A 12611-nucleotide genomic window follows, 5' to 3' on the forward strand; every position below is an offset into this window, starting at 1 on the left:
TGAAGTAGAGCTGAATGTGTGTGCTAAGCACACACATTCAGCACTGCTTCATCACGCCAATACAATGCATTAGCCAGTGCTGATTGGCCAGAGTACGGAATTCGGCCAATCAGCGCTGGCTCTGCTGGAGGAGGCGGAGTCTAAGATCGCTCCACACCAGTCTCCATTCAGGTCCGACCTTAGACTCCGCCTCCTCCAGCAGAGCCAGCGCTGATTGGTCGAGTTCCGTACTCTGGCCAATCAGCGCTGGCCAATGCATTCTATTAGCCCGATGAAGTAGAGCTGAATGTGTGTGCTTAGCACACACATTCAGCTCTACTTCATCGGGCTAATAGAATGCATTGGCCAGCGCTGATTGGCCGAATTCCGTACTCTGGCCAATCAGCACTGGCTAATGCATTGTATTGGCGTGATGAAGCAGTGCTGAATGAGTGTGCTTAGCACACACATTCAGCTCTACTTCATCGGGCTAATAGAATGCATTGGCCAATCAGCGCTGGCCAATGCATTCTATTAGCGTGAACTGAGTTTGCACAGGGGTTCTAGTGCACCCTCGGCTCTGCTACATCAGATTGCTACATCTGATGTAGCAGTGCCGAGTGTGCATCAGATGTGTAGTTGAGCAAAACTGACTCAGCACTGCTAAGTCTGCATTCGCATAGGAATGCATTGGCCAGCCTTCGGCCAATCAGCGCTGGCTCTGCCGGAGGAGGCGGAGTCTAAGGTCGGACCTGAATGGAGACTGGTGTGGAGCGACCTTAGACTCCGCCTCCTCCAGCAGAGCCAGCGCTGATTGGCCGAATTCCGTACTCTGGCCAATCAGCACTGGCTAATGCATTGTATTGGCTTGATGAAGCAGTGCTGAATGTGTGTGCTTAGCACACACATTCAGCTCTACTTCATCGGGCTAATAGAATGCATTGGCCAGCGCTGATTGGCCGAATTCCGTACTCTGGCCAATCAGCACTGGCTAATGCATTGTATTGGCTTGATGAAGCAGTGCTGAATGTGTGTGCTTAGCACACACATTCAGCTCTACTTCATCGGGCTAATAGAATGCATTGGCCAATCAGCGCTGGCCAATGCATTCTATTAGCGTGAACTGAGTTTGCACAGGGGTTCTAGTGCACCCTCGGCTCTGCTACATCAGATTGCTACATCTGATGTAGCAGTGCCGAGTGTGCATCAGATGTGTAGTTGAGCAAAACTGACTCAGCACTGCTAAGTCTGCATTCGCATAGGAATGCATTGGCCAGCCTTCGGCCAATCAGCGCTGGCTCTGCCGGAGGAGGCGGAGTCTAAGGTCGGACCTGAATGGAGACTGGTGTGGAGCTATCTTAGACTCCGCCTCCTCCAGCAGAGCCAGCGCTGATTGGTCGAGTTCCGTACTCTGGCCAATCAGCACTGGCCAATGCATTTCTATGGGGAAAAGTTAGCTTGCGAAAATCGCAAACTGACAGGGATTTCCATGAAATAAAGTGACTTTTATGCCCCCAGACATGCTTCCCCTGCTGTCCCAGTGTCATTCCAGGGTGTTGGTATCATTTCCTGGGGTGTCATAGTGGACTTGGTGACCCTCCAGACACGAATTTGGGTTTCCCCCTTAACGAGTTTATGTTCCCCATAGACTATAATGGGGTTCGAAACCCATTCGAACACTCGAACAGTGAGCGGCTGTTCGAATCGAATTTCGAACCTCGAACATTTTAGTGTTCGCTCATCTCTAGATATTAAGTTTAATATATCTAATTTACTAGCATGGTAGACATGTGATACCCGTGATAGCATAATATACTGATGTGATACTCAGCTCTGTGTAATATACTGATGTGATACCTGGTACTGTATAATATACTGATATGATACCTGGTTCTATGTAATATACTGATGTGATACCTGGTTCTGTGTAATATACTGATGTGATACCTGGTTCTGTGTAATATACTGATGTGATACCTGGTTCTGTATAATGTACTGATGTGATACCTGGTTCTGTATAATATACTGATGTGATACCTGGTTCTGTGTAATATACTGATGTGATACCTGGTTCTGTATAATATACTGATATGATACCTGGTTCTGTGTAATATACTGATGTGATACCTGGTTCTGTATAATGTACTGATGTGATACCTGGTTCTGTATAATATACTGATGTGATACCTGGTTCTGTGTAATATACTGATGTGATACCTGGTTCTGTGTAATATACTGATGTGATACCTGGTTCTGTATAATGTACTGATGTGATACCTGGTTCTGTATAATATACTGATGTGATACCTGGTTCTGTGTAATATACTGATGTGATACCTGGTTCTGTGTAATATACTGATGTGATACCTGGTTCTATGTAATATACTGATGTGATACCTGGTTCTGTGTAATATACTGATGTGATACCTGGTTCTGTATAATATACTGATGTGATACCTGGTTCTGTGTAATATACTGATGTGATACCTGGTTCTGTGTAATATACTGATGTGATACCTGGTTCTGTGTAATATACTGATGTGATACCTGGTTCTGTATAATATACTGATGTGATACCTGGTTCTGTGTAATATACTGATGTGATACCTGGTTCCATGTGTAATATACTGATGTGATACCTGGTTCTGTGTAATATACTGATGTGATACCTGGTTCTGTATAATATACTGATGTGATACCTGGTTCTGTGTAATATACTGATGTGATACCTGCTTCTGTGTAATATACTGATGTGATACCTGGTTCTGTATAATATACTGATGTGATACCTGGTTCTGTATAATATACTGATGTGATACCTGGTTCTGTATAATATACTGATGTGATACCTGGTTCTGTGTAATATACTGATGTGATACCTGGTTCTGTGTAATATACTGATGTGATACCTGGTTCTGTATAATATACTGATGTGATACCTGGTTCTGTGTAATATACTGATGTGATACCTGGTTTTGTATAATATACTGATGTGATACCTGGTTCTGTATAATATACTGATGTGATACCTGGTTCTGTATAATATACTGATGTGATACCTGGTTCTGTATAATATACTGATGTGATACCTGGTTCTGTGTAATATACTGATGTGATACCTGGTTCTGTATAATATACTGATGTGATACCTGGTTCTGTGTAATATACTGATGTGATACCTGGTTCTGTGTAATATACTGATGTGATACCTGGTTCTGTATAATATACTGATGTGATACCTGGTTCTGTATAATATACTGATGTGATACCTGGTTCTGTATAATATACTGATGTGATACCTGGTTCTGTGTAATATACTGATGTGATACCTGGTTCTGTATAATATACTGATGTGATACCTGGTTCTATGTAATATACTGATGTGATATCTGGTTCTGTGTAATATACTGATGTGATACCTGGCTCTGTGTAATATACTGATGTGATACTGTGAGCAAGAGATATATGTACATATAGAGAAAGAGAGAGAGAGAGAGAGAAATATCTTTGATACCCCAGGTGTTTAGTCTATGATTTTGTTATACAAGTTAATCCACTTTTCTGCTCTATTGCTTTGCTGCTTCACTAACCCTATAACACAATAGATTCTGGAGACTTCCCCATAGATTCTAGTTTATCAGGTTGGGTTACCTGTATGTCAGTCACTCACACACACCTCAGGGTAGCATTTAGCGGGGGCAGGACAACTTTCTACGTAGCTGAGAGTTCAAAGTTCTACCGATTATAAAAACAGTTATAAGGTCTGACAGGAGGAAACGGGAGAGGAACGTGGATAAGATAAGGTGCAGGAGGCAGCGGAGTCAGTGACATTACTCTCTATAGCCGCTATATCCAGACATCAGTGGACGAACATATGATATTGAGCCTGACTACACACTGCAGATATAAAAGCACAAAGGGTTAACTAAGGTAAGAGGAAAACTTACATCTATACTATGTGATACTCTGTGCTGATCTAGTGTACTTACATCTATACTATGTGATACGGTGTACTATCTGGTGCATCTGCACCTATAGTATCTGCTGATCTGGTGTATCTGCACTTGTAGTATGTGATACTGTGTGCTGATCTGGTGTATCTACATCTATAATATATGATACTATGCACTGATCTGGTGTATCTACACCTATACTATGTGACACTATACGCTGATCTGGTGTATCTACACCTATACTATGTACTGATCTGGTGTATCTGCATCTATACTATGTGCTGATCTGGTGTATCTGCACCTATACTATGTAATACTATGTACTGATCTGGTGTATCTGCACCTATACTATGTGATACGGTGTGCTGATCTGGTGTATCTACACCTATACTATGTGATACGGTGTGCTAATCTGGTGTATCTACATCTATAATATATGATACTATGCACTGATCTGGTGTATCTACACCTATACTATGTGACACTATACGCTGATCTGGTGTATCTACACCTATACTATGTGATACGGTGTATTATCTGGTGTATCTGCACCTATAGTATGTGCTGATCTGGTGTATCTACACCTATACTATGTGATACGGTGTATTATCTGGTGTATCTGCACCTATAGTATGTGCTGATCTGGTGTATCTACACCTATACTATGTAAATTTTAGACTCTGCTAAATTTTTTAATTACTAGCAATACCCACGACTTCGTCTGCGGCCCCGTTTCCCCTGTGCGCGACAGACCTGCAACTCAGCCCCAGATCGCCGCCGCCGTGACACCAGTCTCCCCTCTCCCTCCACGCATGACCCCAGCGCCCCCCTGCAAAGGGGACTCCCGCGCACCCAGTGTCCCGAGCCTGCAGACTGTGTTGCAGTCATGCACGTCGCTCGACGTATAGACGGCGGTTCAGTGTATTTTGCTCCAGGTTCCTCCTCCACTCTCCAACCCATGAGGCCCCGGCGGACTCACCTATCCACGCCGCGTGCTGGGCTCCACCGAAGCCAGCCCGTTCTGGACTTCGCATAAGCGCTGCCATTTTATTTCTGTCGCTCGGCGGCTGGCTTGAGCCGCTATAGCTCCGTCCCCTGTATCGGGCGCTGCAATCAGAGATCAGCACAAAGGACTGGCATGACAACAGCACAGGTCCAGCCCCCGCTGACCGTAATTTCGGTGCTTGCGGCAATGAAAACCGGCAACCTACGGGGATCTAAAGGTGCCTATGTTTCCTTGCGGGCGCCAGTCTAGGTATGTGGCAAGTCACACTATAATCCGTTTGGCCGTTTCGGAGTGATTGAGGAAAATCCCTTTAACCCCTTCCCGCCGATGGCATTTTTTGATTTTCGTTTTTCGTTTTTGACTCCCCTCCTTCTAAACCCCATAACTTTTTTATTTCTCCACTCCCAGAGTCATATGAGGTCTTAATTTTTGCGGGACAATTTTTTCTTCATGATGCCACCATTAATTATTCTATATAATGTACTGGGAAGCAGGAAAAAAATTCAGAATGGGGTGGATTTGAAGAAAAAATGCATTTCTGCGACTTTCTTACGGGCTTTGGTTTTACGGCGTTCACTGTGCAGCCAAAATGACATGTCCCCTGTATTCTGTGTTTCGGTACGGTTCCAGGGATACCAAATTTATATGGTTTTATTTACATTTTGACCCCTAAAAAAAATTCCAAAACGGTGTTAAAAAATTTTTTTTCTAAAAGTCGCCATATTCCGACAGCCGTAACTTTTTTATACATAGGTGTACGGGGATGCATAGGGTGTCTTTTTTTGCGGGGCCGGATGTACTTTTTAGTTCTACCATTTTCGGGAAATGTTATTGCTTTGATCACTTTTTATTCAAATTTTTATCAGAATTAAAACAGTGAAAAAACGGCGGTTTGGCACTTTTGACTATTTTTCCTGCTACGGCGTTTACCGAACAGGAAAAATATTTTTATAGATTTGTAGAGCGGGCGATTTCGGACGCGGGGATACCTAACATGTATATGTTTCACAGTTTTTAACTACTTTTATATGTGTTCTAGGGAAAGGGGGGTGATTTGAACTTTTAATACTTTTTATATTTTTTTATATTTTTTTTTTACTTTTTTTTTTATTTTTTTTTTTGCATTTATTAGACCCCCTAGGGGTGTTGAACCCCAGGGGGTCTGATCACTAATGCAATGCATTACAATGCTAATGCATTGCAATGCATTGCAAAAAATCATCATCTCTTTTGCAGGCTGTATACACCAGCCTGCAAAAGAGAGAATTTGCAGACTGGCTGGGAGCCCTTAACAAGGCTCCCGGCTGTCATGGCAATGGGGGGTCGGCCCTGGAGCATGCTACAGGAGCCGGTGATCCTTGCCAAAATGGCGGCGCCCATACGCCGCCGGGAAGATGGCGCCTCCGGCGCCTTTGACAGCAGCGCCGGAGGGGTTAATGCCTCCGATCGGTCCGGGGACCGATCGGAGGCATTAGAGCCGGTTGTCTACTGCTTAAAGCAGTAGACACCCGGCGGATATGACGGCCGCCCGGCTCCCGGGCGGTCGCCATAGTTACAGACCCGACACGCGCCGTACTATTACGGCGCATGTCGGGAAGGGGTTAAATTTAATAGTTCATACTGATAGGTGTAAACGGATATGTCCAAAAATAGTTCTAGCTTTTAGTCACCCATATCGCCCTATCTGGATACGGTCGGGCCTCCGCTCCTCTGGAAATTATAGCCTTATCACACACAAAACTGGTTCCTATGTTTGATATTCAAACAAGTTTACATAAAACGTGTTATTGTGGTTCGGAGATTTATACGAGAATATTTAGAATTAATAGGCAGGATACATGGTAGTCAGCGACTAAAATCTGGATAAAAGAGGAGAGGAGGAAAGGAAGGAGGAAAAGTAAAGAACAGCTATTCATGAGCGTGTAGGTAAGAGCGTATAGTACGAGGGTGATTGTACTATATCCTGCACTAGAGTATATGGTTGTGGTAATAATCCTCAGTTACCGATAAAAACGTGATAGTTTCCGAATTGTTTGACAAATGGGTGTGGCTTTAATTAAATACAAAAATGGTATAAATGTCACAAATTGTGTCATCTAATTCTAGCTCACAGTAAGCCAACTAACACTAGTGGGACCAATACAAAGGTTTTGTTAGCCCCCAACCCACCTAATATAATGTCCCCTCAAGTGCCCCCTCACCCCTCAAGTGGCCACAACATAATTCAGTGTCTCCCCGAGTTCCAGCCAAATAATTTAATGTTCCCCAAAGTGGTCCCATGCCATTAGATGCCCCACAAGTAACCCCCACATCATACAGTGTCTCCTAAATTGGCCCCCATAGTATCCTATCAAGTGACCCTCACATTATGCACCCTCAGTCATCATTTAATAAATATATAAACTTTAACCCTTTCCTGACATCTACCGTACTATTACAGTAGGAGTCCGGTGTTTAAATACAAGCAATCACCATAGCCACCGGATCTCCGCTGTATTATACAGCAGAGACCCAAACGTAAAAATATCCATGATAAGAGCCTACTCCGTTCATGGGTATTGACTAGAGATGAGCGAACACTATTAGAAACAGCCATTTCAAATAGCATGTTCCTATAGCAGCACACAGCACGCAGACTCTGCTGGCGGCCGGCGCTTAACCCCCGCGTGCCAGCTGCGTCCATTCATTTCTATGGGAGCGTGCTATTCGAAACGGCTGTTTCGAATAGTGTTCACTCATCTCTAGTATAGACCCTTTCATTTTTGCCCCCAAACTTAAAAAAATTGGCCTACCTCCGATACCCCCAAAGCCTCCTTCCTTTCCTGCTCTGGTACAGCTCCTAGACCTGTCTTAACTATATGCCTATTGAGGATTGTCTATGGCAGGTCTCAATAGGAATATAGCAATTTCCTCAAGGACTGTAATACAGTCGTTTTGTAGTCTATGACACAAGCAATCTAAAGATCTCAGGTTCAAGCCTTGTTTTTTATGGCCGCACAATGAACACCATAGAAACAAAGCCCATAAGAAAGTCGCACAAACTAAGCTTTCTTCCAATTCCCCATGCTGAATTTTTCCTAGCCTCCCACTACATTGTAGAGAATGGTAATTGATAACATTAGGAAGTACAATTTGTCCAGCAAACAATGAGCCCTCCTATGGCTCTGTGTGCAAAAAAAATATAAAAGTTATCAAGTTCTCAAAGTGGAAAGTTAAAAGCAAAAATGCAAAAATTGTCTTTGACGGGAAGGGGCCACACTAACCTAGCCCTGCTCCCATGGAGGTGCCTGCAGACTTCAGCTGTGGTGCTATCTCCAGCTCGGAGATCATTACACCTCTCTACCACAGATATCTTCAAACAGAAGCTGATCGTTGTGTGGCCCACCATTACATTCAATTTTATCTGTGTCCTAAGGATGCAGATAGAGTTGAAACTGGGACCTGAGTCTGGAAAAGTATTATTATTATTATTATTATTATTATTATTATTATTATTGTTTATTTATATAGCGCCATTAATCCCATAGTGCTGTACATTATTATATTACTTCCATGGTGCTTTACATTATTATATTAATTCCATGGTACTTTACATTATTATATTACTTCCATGGTGCTGTACATTATTATATTAATTCCATGGTGCTGTACATTATTGTATTAATTCCATGGTGCTGTACATTATTATATTAATCCCATGGTGCTTTACATTATTATATTACTTCCATGGTGCTGTACATTATTATATTAATTCCATGGTGCTGTACATTATTATATTACTTCCATGGTGCTTTACATTATTATATTAATTCCATGGTGCTGCACATTTGGGGGTTACATACAATACACAGAATATACAGGTAGATATAATACTAACAGTGATCGGCTGGCACAGCGGGGTAGAGGGCCCTGCCCGCGAGGGCTTACAATCTATGGGGGAAGGGGGGTAGAGACAGAAGGAGAGGGGGAGACTGTACAGATGGGGGTGCGGTGATAGTGTTATTGGAGGTTGTAGGCCTTCCTGAATAGATGAGTCTTCAGGGCCTTCTTGTGATTGTGGGGGTCAGTCTTATGTGTCTTGGTAAGGAGTTCCAGAGTATGGGGGATGCACGAGAGAAATCTTGGAGACGGTTGTGTGAGGAGCGGATGAGAGCAGAGCGGAGTAGGAGGTCGTTGGAGGATCTGAGGTTATGTGTAGGCAGGTAGTGGGAGATGAGGTCGGAGATATATGGAGGGGACAGGTTGTGGATGGCTTTGTATGTTAGCGTGAGTAGCTTGAACTCAGTTTGCTGGGCAATGGGTAGCCAATGGAGGGACTGGCAGAGGGGAGCAGCGGATGAAGAACGGGGGGTGAGGTGAATTAAATGAGCAGCACAGTTTAAGGTGGACTGGAGGGGGGCGAGGGTGTTTGCTGGGAATCCATGGAGAAGGGTGTTGCAGTAGTCTTAGCGGGAGATTATGAGGGCCTGGACGAGCACCTTAGTAGATTCAGGGGTGAGGAAGGAGCGGATTCGGTGGATGTTTTTGAGTTGGAGGCGGCAGGAAGTGTTGAGGGTTTGAACGTGTGACTTGAAGGCATCGGGCCTGTGAGATGGGTAATTGTGGTTCCGTTAACTTTGATAGATGGGTCAAGTGGAGGGCCATACGGGGTGGCGTGAAGATGATGAACTCCGTTTTCTCCATGTTGAGTTTGAGAAAGCGGGAGGAGAGGAAGGAGGCTACGGCCACTAAGCAATCTGGAACTCTGGTCAGCAGGGAGGTAATGTCTGGTCCAGAGATGTATATTTGGGTGTCATCGGCATAGCAGTGGTATTGAAAACCATGAGATTCTATGAGTTGGCCCAGGCCGAGGGTGTAGATGGAGAACAGGAGGGGTCCTAGGATGGAGCCCTGGGGGACACCTACAGAGAGAGGGCGAGGTGAGGAGGTGGTGTGCGAGTGGGAGACGCTGAATGTGCGGTCGGTGAGGTATGAGGAGATCCAGGAGAGGACCAGATCTGAGATACCAAGGGATGAGAGAATTTCTTGTAAGAGGGAGTGGTCAACTGTGTCAAAGGCAGAGGAGAGGTCAAGAAGGAGGAGGACAGAGTAATGGTGCTTGGCTTTGGCGGTTAGCAGGTCGTTAGTGACTTTTGTTAGGGCAGTTTCAGTGGAGTGCCGGGGTCTGAAGCCTGACTGTAGTCTGTCAAAGAGCAGGTTGGACGAGAGATAGGAGGAGAGTTCGGAGTGGACATGCTGCTCAAGAAGTTTTGAGGCGAACGGGAGCAGTGAGATGGGACAATAGTTGGCTGGAGAGGACGTGTCGAGGGACGGTTTCTTAAGTATAGGAGTGACAATAGCATGTTTGAAGGCTAAGGGGAAGGATCCATTGGTTAGGGATAGGTTGAAGAGATGAGTTAGGGCCGGAGTAATGACTTCAGTGAGTTTGGGGATGAGATGTGACTGGATCAGATCAAGTGCGCAGGAGGTGAGGTGGGATTTGGAGATTAGGGAGGAGAGTTTTTCATCAGTGATGGTGGAGAAACAGGTCAGGGATGAGAAGCAGTAAGTAGTTTGGTGGATGGATTGTAGGGGGAGTAGGGTGAGACTGTCTCTGATGGTGTCAATTTTAGTTCTGAATAAGGAGGCGAAGTCGTCAGCTGAGATGAGTGATGTCGGAGGGGGGGCGGGAGGACGGAGGAGGGAGTTGAAGGTGGTGAATAACTGTTTGGGGTTGCGAGAGAGTGCGGATATGAGTGTGGTGAAGTAGACCTGCTTTGCGGAGGTGAGTGCGGTCTTAAATGTGAGAACTGCCTCTTTGTAACTGAGGAAGTCTTCCTGGGAGTAGCTTTTCTTCCAGAGGCGTATGAAAGAAGTATGAAAGCACACACTCGATCCAGGTCAACTCAGGAGTCCCCCACTACTATAGGTCCCAGTGTAGGTGCATCGTTTTGCATTTGGGCTTCATAATACACCTCTAGGAACTGCTTAATTTTATGTATATGTTAAAGGAGATATCCAGGTTCTTAAATCAGTAGGGGTCCATGTGTCAGGACCCTCACTGATCAGCTGTTTCAAAGCACTGCAGACTCTTCATCATTACATGCCATGATCAATACTTGTGTGTATCAGTTACTAAGAACAGCTAGTTGATGTGGGTGCCGGATGTCAGACCCCCGACTGATCTGAGGGTAGGTCATCTATAGAACTGCTTTAAAGATAGGTCTTCAATTTTAAAAACCTTGATCACCCCTTTAAGACCTCATATAAATGTAGATGGTGGAACTTACATGACATATCATAGTGTGAAGTTTTTACCTAGTTGTTGTTTTCTAAACTTTTTCTCTTATATAACCTTTTCAGAAATCTTGGTGAGGTCTTGAACTTCAGGGGACAACATGAAAGGTCGAATCTGCTCACGGAAGTTCTTCACTTTACATCTGATGATCCTTCTTGTTTGGTCTGGTTACTTATTTTACTACGAAAGAAAAGAAGTAGCTATCAGCAAGTGGATTCAAGATTCTGTAAGATTACAGGAGAGAGAAAAACCTGTGAACAATAACACTTACCCGGCTTTCCGGCACCCCCTGGCTCCTCCGTACCCATATCCATACAAGTTCCTCATTAACCAACCAGACAAATGCAAGAACCGGAAGCCTTTCCTTGTTATAATGGTGTGTGTAGGTAGCCATGACGTGGCGTCTAGACATACGATCCGGGAAACATGGGGTAACGAAAGAATTTATGATGTTGATGTGGTCAGGATATTTCTGGTGGGTCTACCTCGGGTTGCCCCTGACCGAACCCAGAGGTTGTTGGAGGAAGAAAGTAAGGTTTTTGGAGACATCATTCTTCAAGACTTCACGGACACCTATTACAACTTGACATTGAAAACCTTGATGGGTATGGAATGGGTGGCCAAATTCTGTTCTTCTGCCAGCTATGTCATGAAGGCAGATGTAGACATATTTTTTAATGTAGACTACTTGGTCCATGAACTACTTCACCCAGACTTACCGGTCCGTAACAATTACTTCACAGGAGACATAAAGGCCAAGACTGGACCTATGAGGAGCAAGGCTTATAAGTGGTACATGCCTAAGGAGATCTATCCAAATGCCACCTACCCACCCTACTGCACGGGTCCTGGATATGTCTTTTCAGCGGATATGGCCAAAAAAATCTATAATGTGGCCCAAGAAACTAGGGTCATCCCCATGGAAGATGCTTTTATAGGAATTTGCTTGTATGAGCTCAATATTCTACCTACCAAACCCCCTAGAGGTAAATTTAATATCTACAGATTTTCATATGACCTTTGCAAATTTAAGAATGTTGTCTTAGTGCACCATTACGCTGGAAAAGAGTTACGAGATGTATGGACAGATTTTTGGGCTAACAAATCCCAGAAGTGCTAATGTAAAAAAAAATGAACATGGATTGGAAATAAAACAACTTGTTTTGGTAATGAGACTTTTTCAGAAATGTATATGGACCTGGAGCAAGATATGGCCATTAAAGGAGCAGTCTGCTTTTGACAACTTTTTGTCCCATATAACTGTTAAATTTCCCATAAGCACATCCTAAATTATTCCCTAGGTAGCAGTAGATGAACGTTGGGCGATCGGGCAGAGGATCTGACTTGAGTAACTGAACTAATATTTGCACAATTTAGATGGGAGATTTTATGTAAA

At 44.0% G+C, this 12611-nt stretch overlaps 1 protein-coding gene across 1 annotated transcript; it reads left to right on the forward strand.

Annotated features, from left to right (window-relative positions):
- Positions 1–3836: 3836 nt before the first annotated feature.
- LOC142204757 (beta-1,3-galactosyltransferase 1-like) lies at positions 3837–12335 on the forward strand. Its single transcript, XM_075276077.1, has 2 exons — positions 3837–3909; positions 11281–12335. The coding sequence occupies exon 2, from the start codon at positions 11316–11318 to the stop codon at positions 12333–12335; it is 1020 nt and encodes a 339-aa protein (XP_075132178.1). The 5' UTR covers positions 3837–3909; positions 11281–11315.
- The last annotated feature ends 276 nt before the right edge of the window (positions 12336–12611 follow it).

The sequence above is a fragment of the Leptodactylus fuscus genome, chromosome 5, assembly GCF_031893055.1.
Source record: "Leptodactylus fuscus isolate aLepFus1 chromosome 5, aLepFus1.hap2, whole genome shotgun sequence".
In the NCBI taxonomy this organism is placed as follows: domain Eukaryota; kingdom Metazoa; phylum Chordata; class Amphibia; order Anura; family Leptodactylidae; genus Leptodactylus; species Leptodactylus fuscus.

Bases quoted from the DNA above. Each gene is read 5' to 3' on its own strand.
- LOC142204757 (XM_075276077.1), top strand. From the start codon at position 11,316: ATGAAAGGTCGAATCTGCTCACGGAAGTTCTTCACTTTACATCTGATG.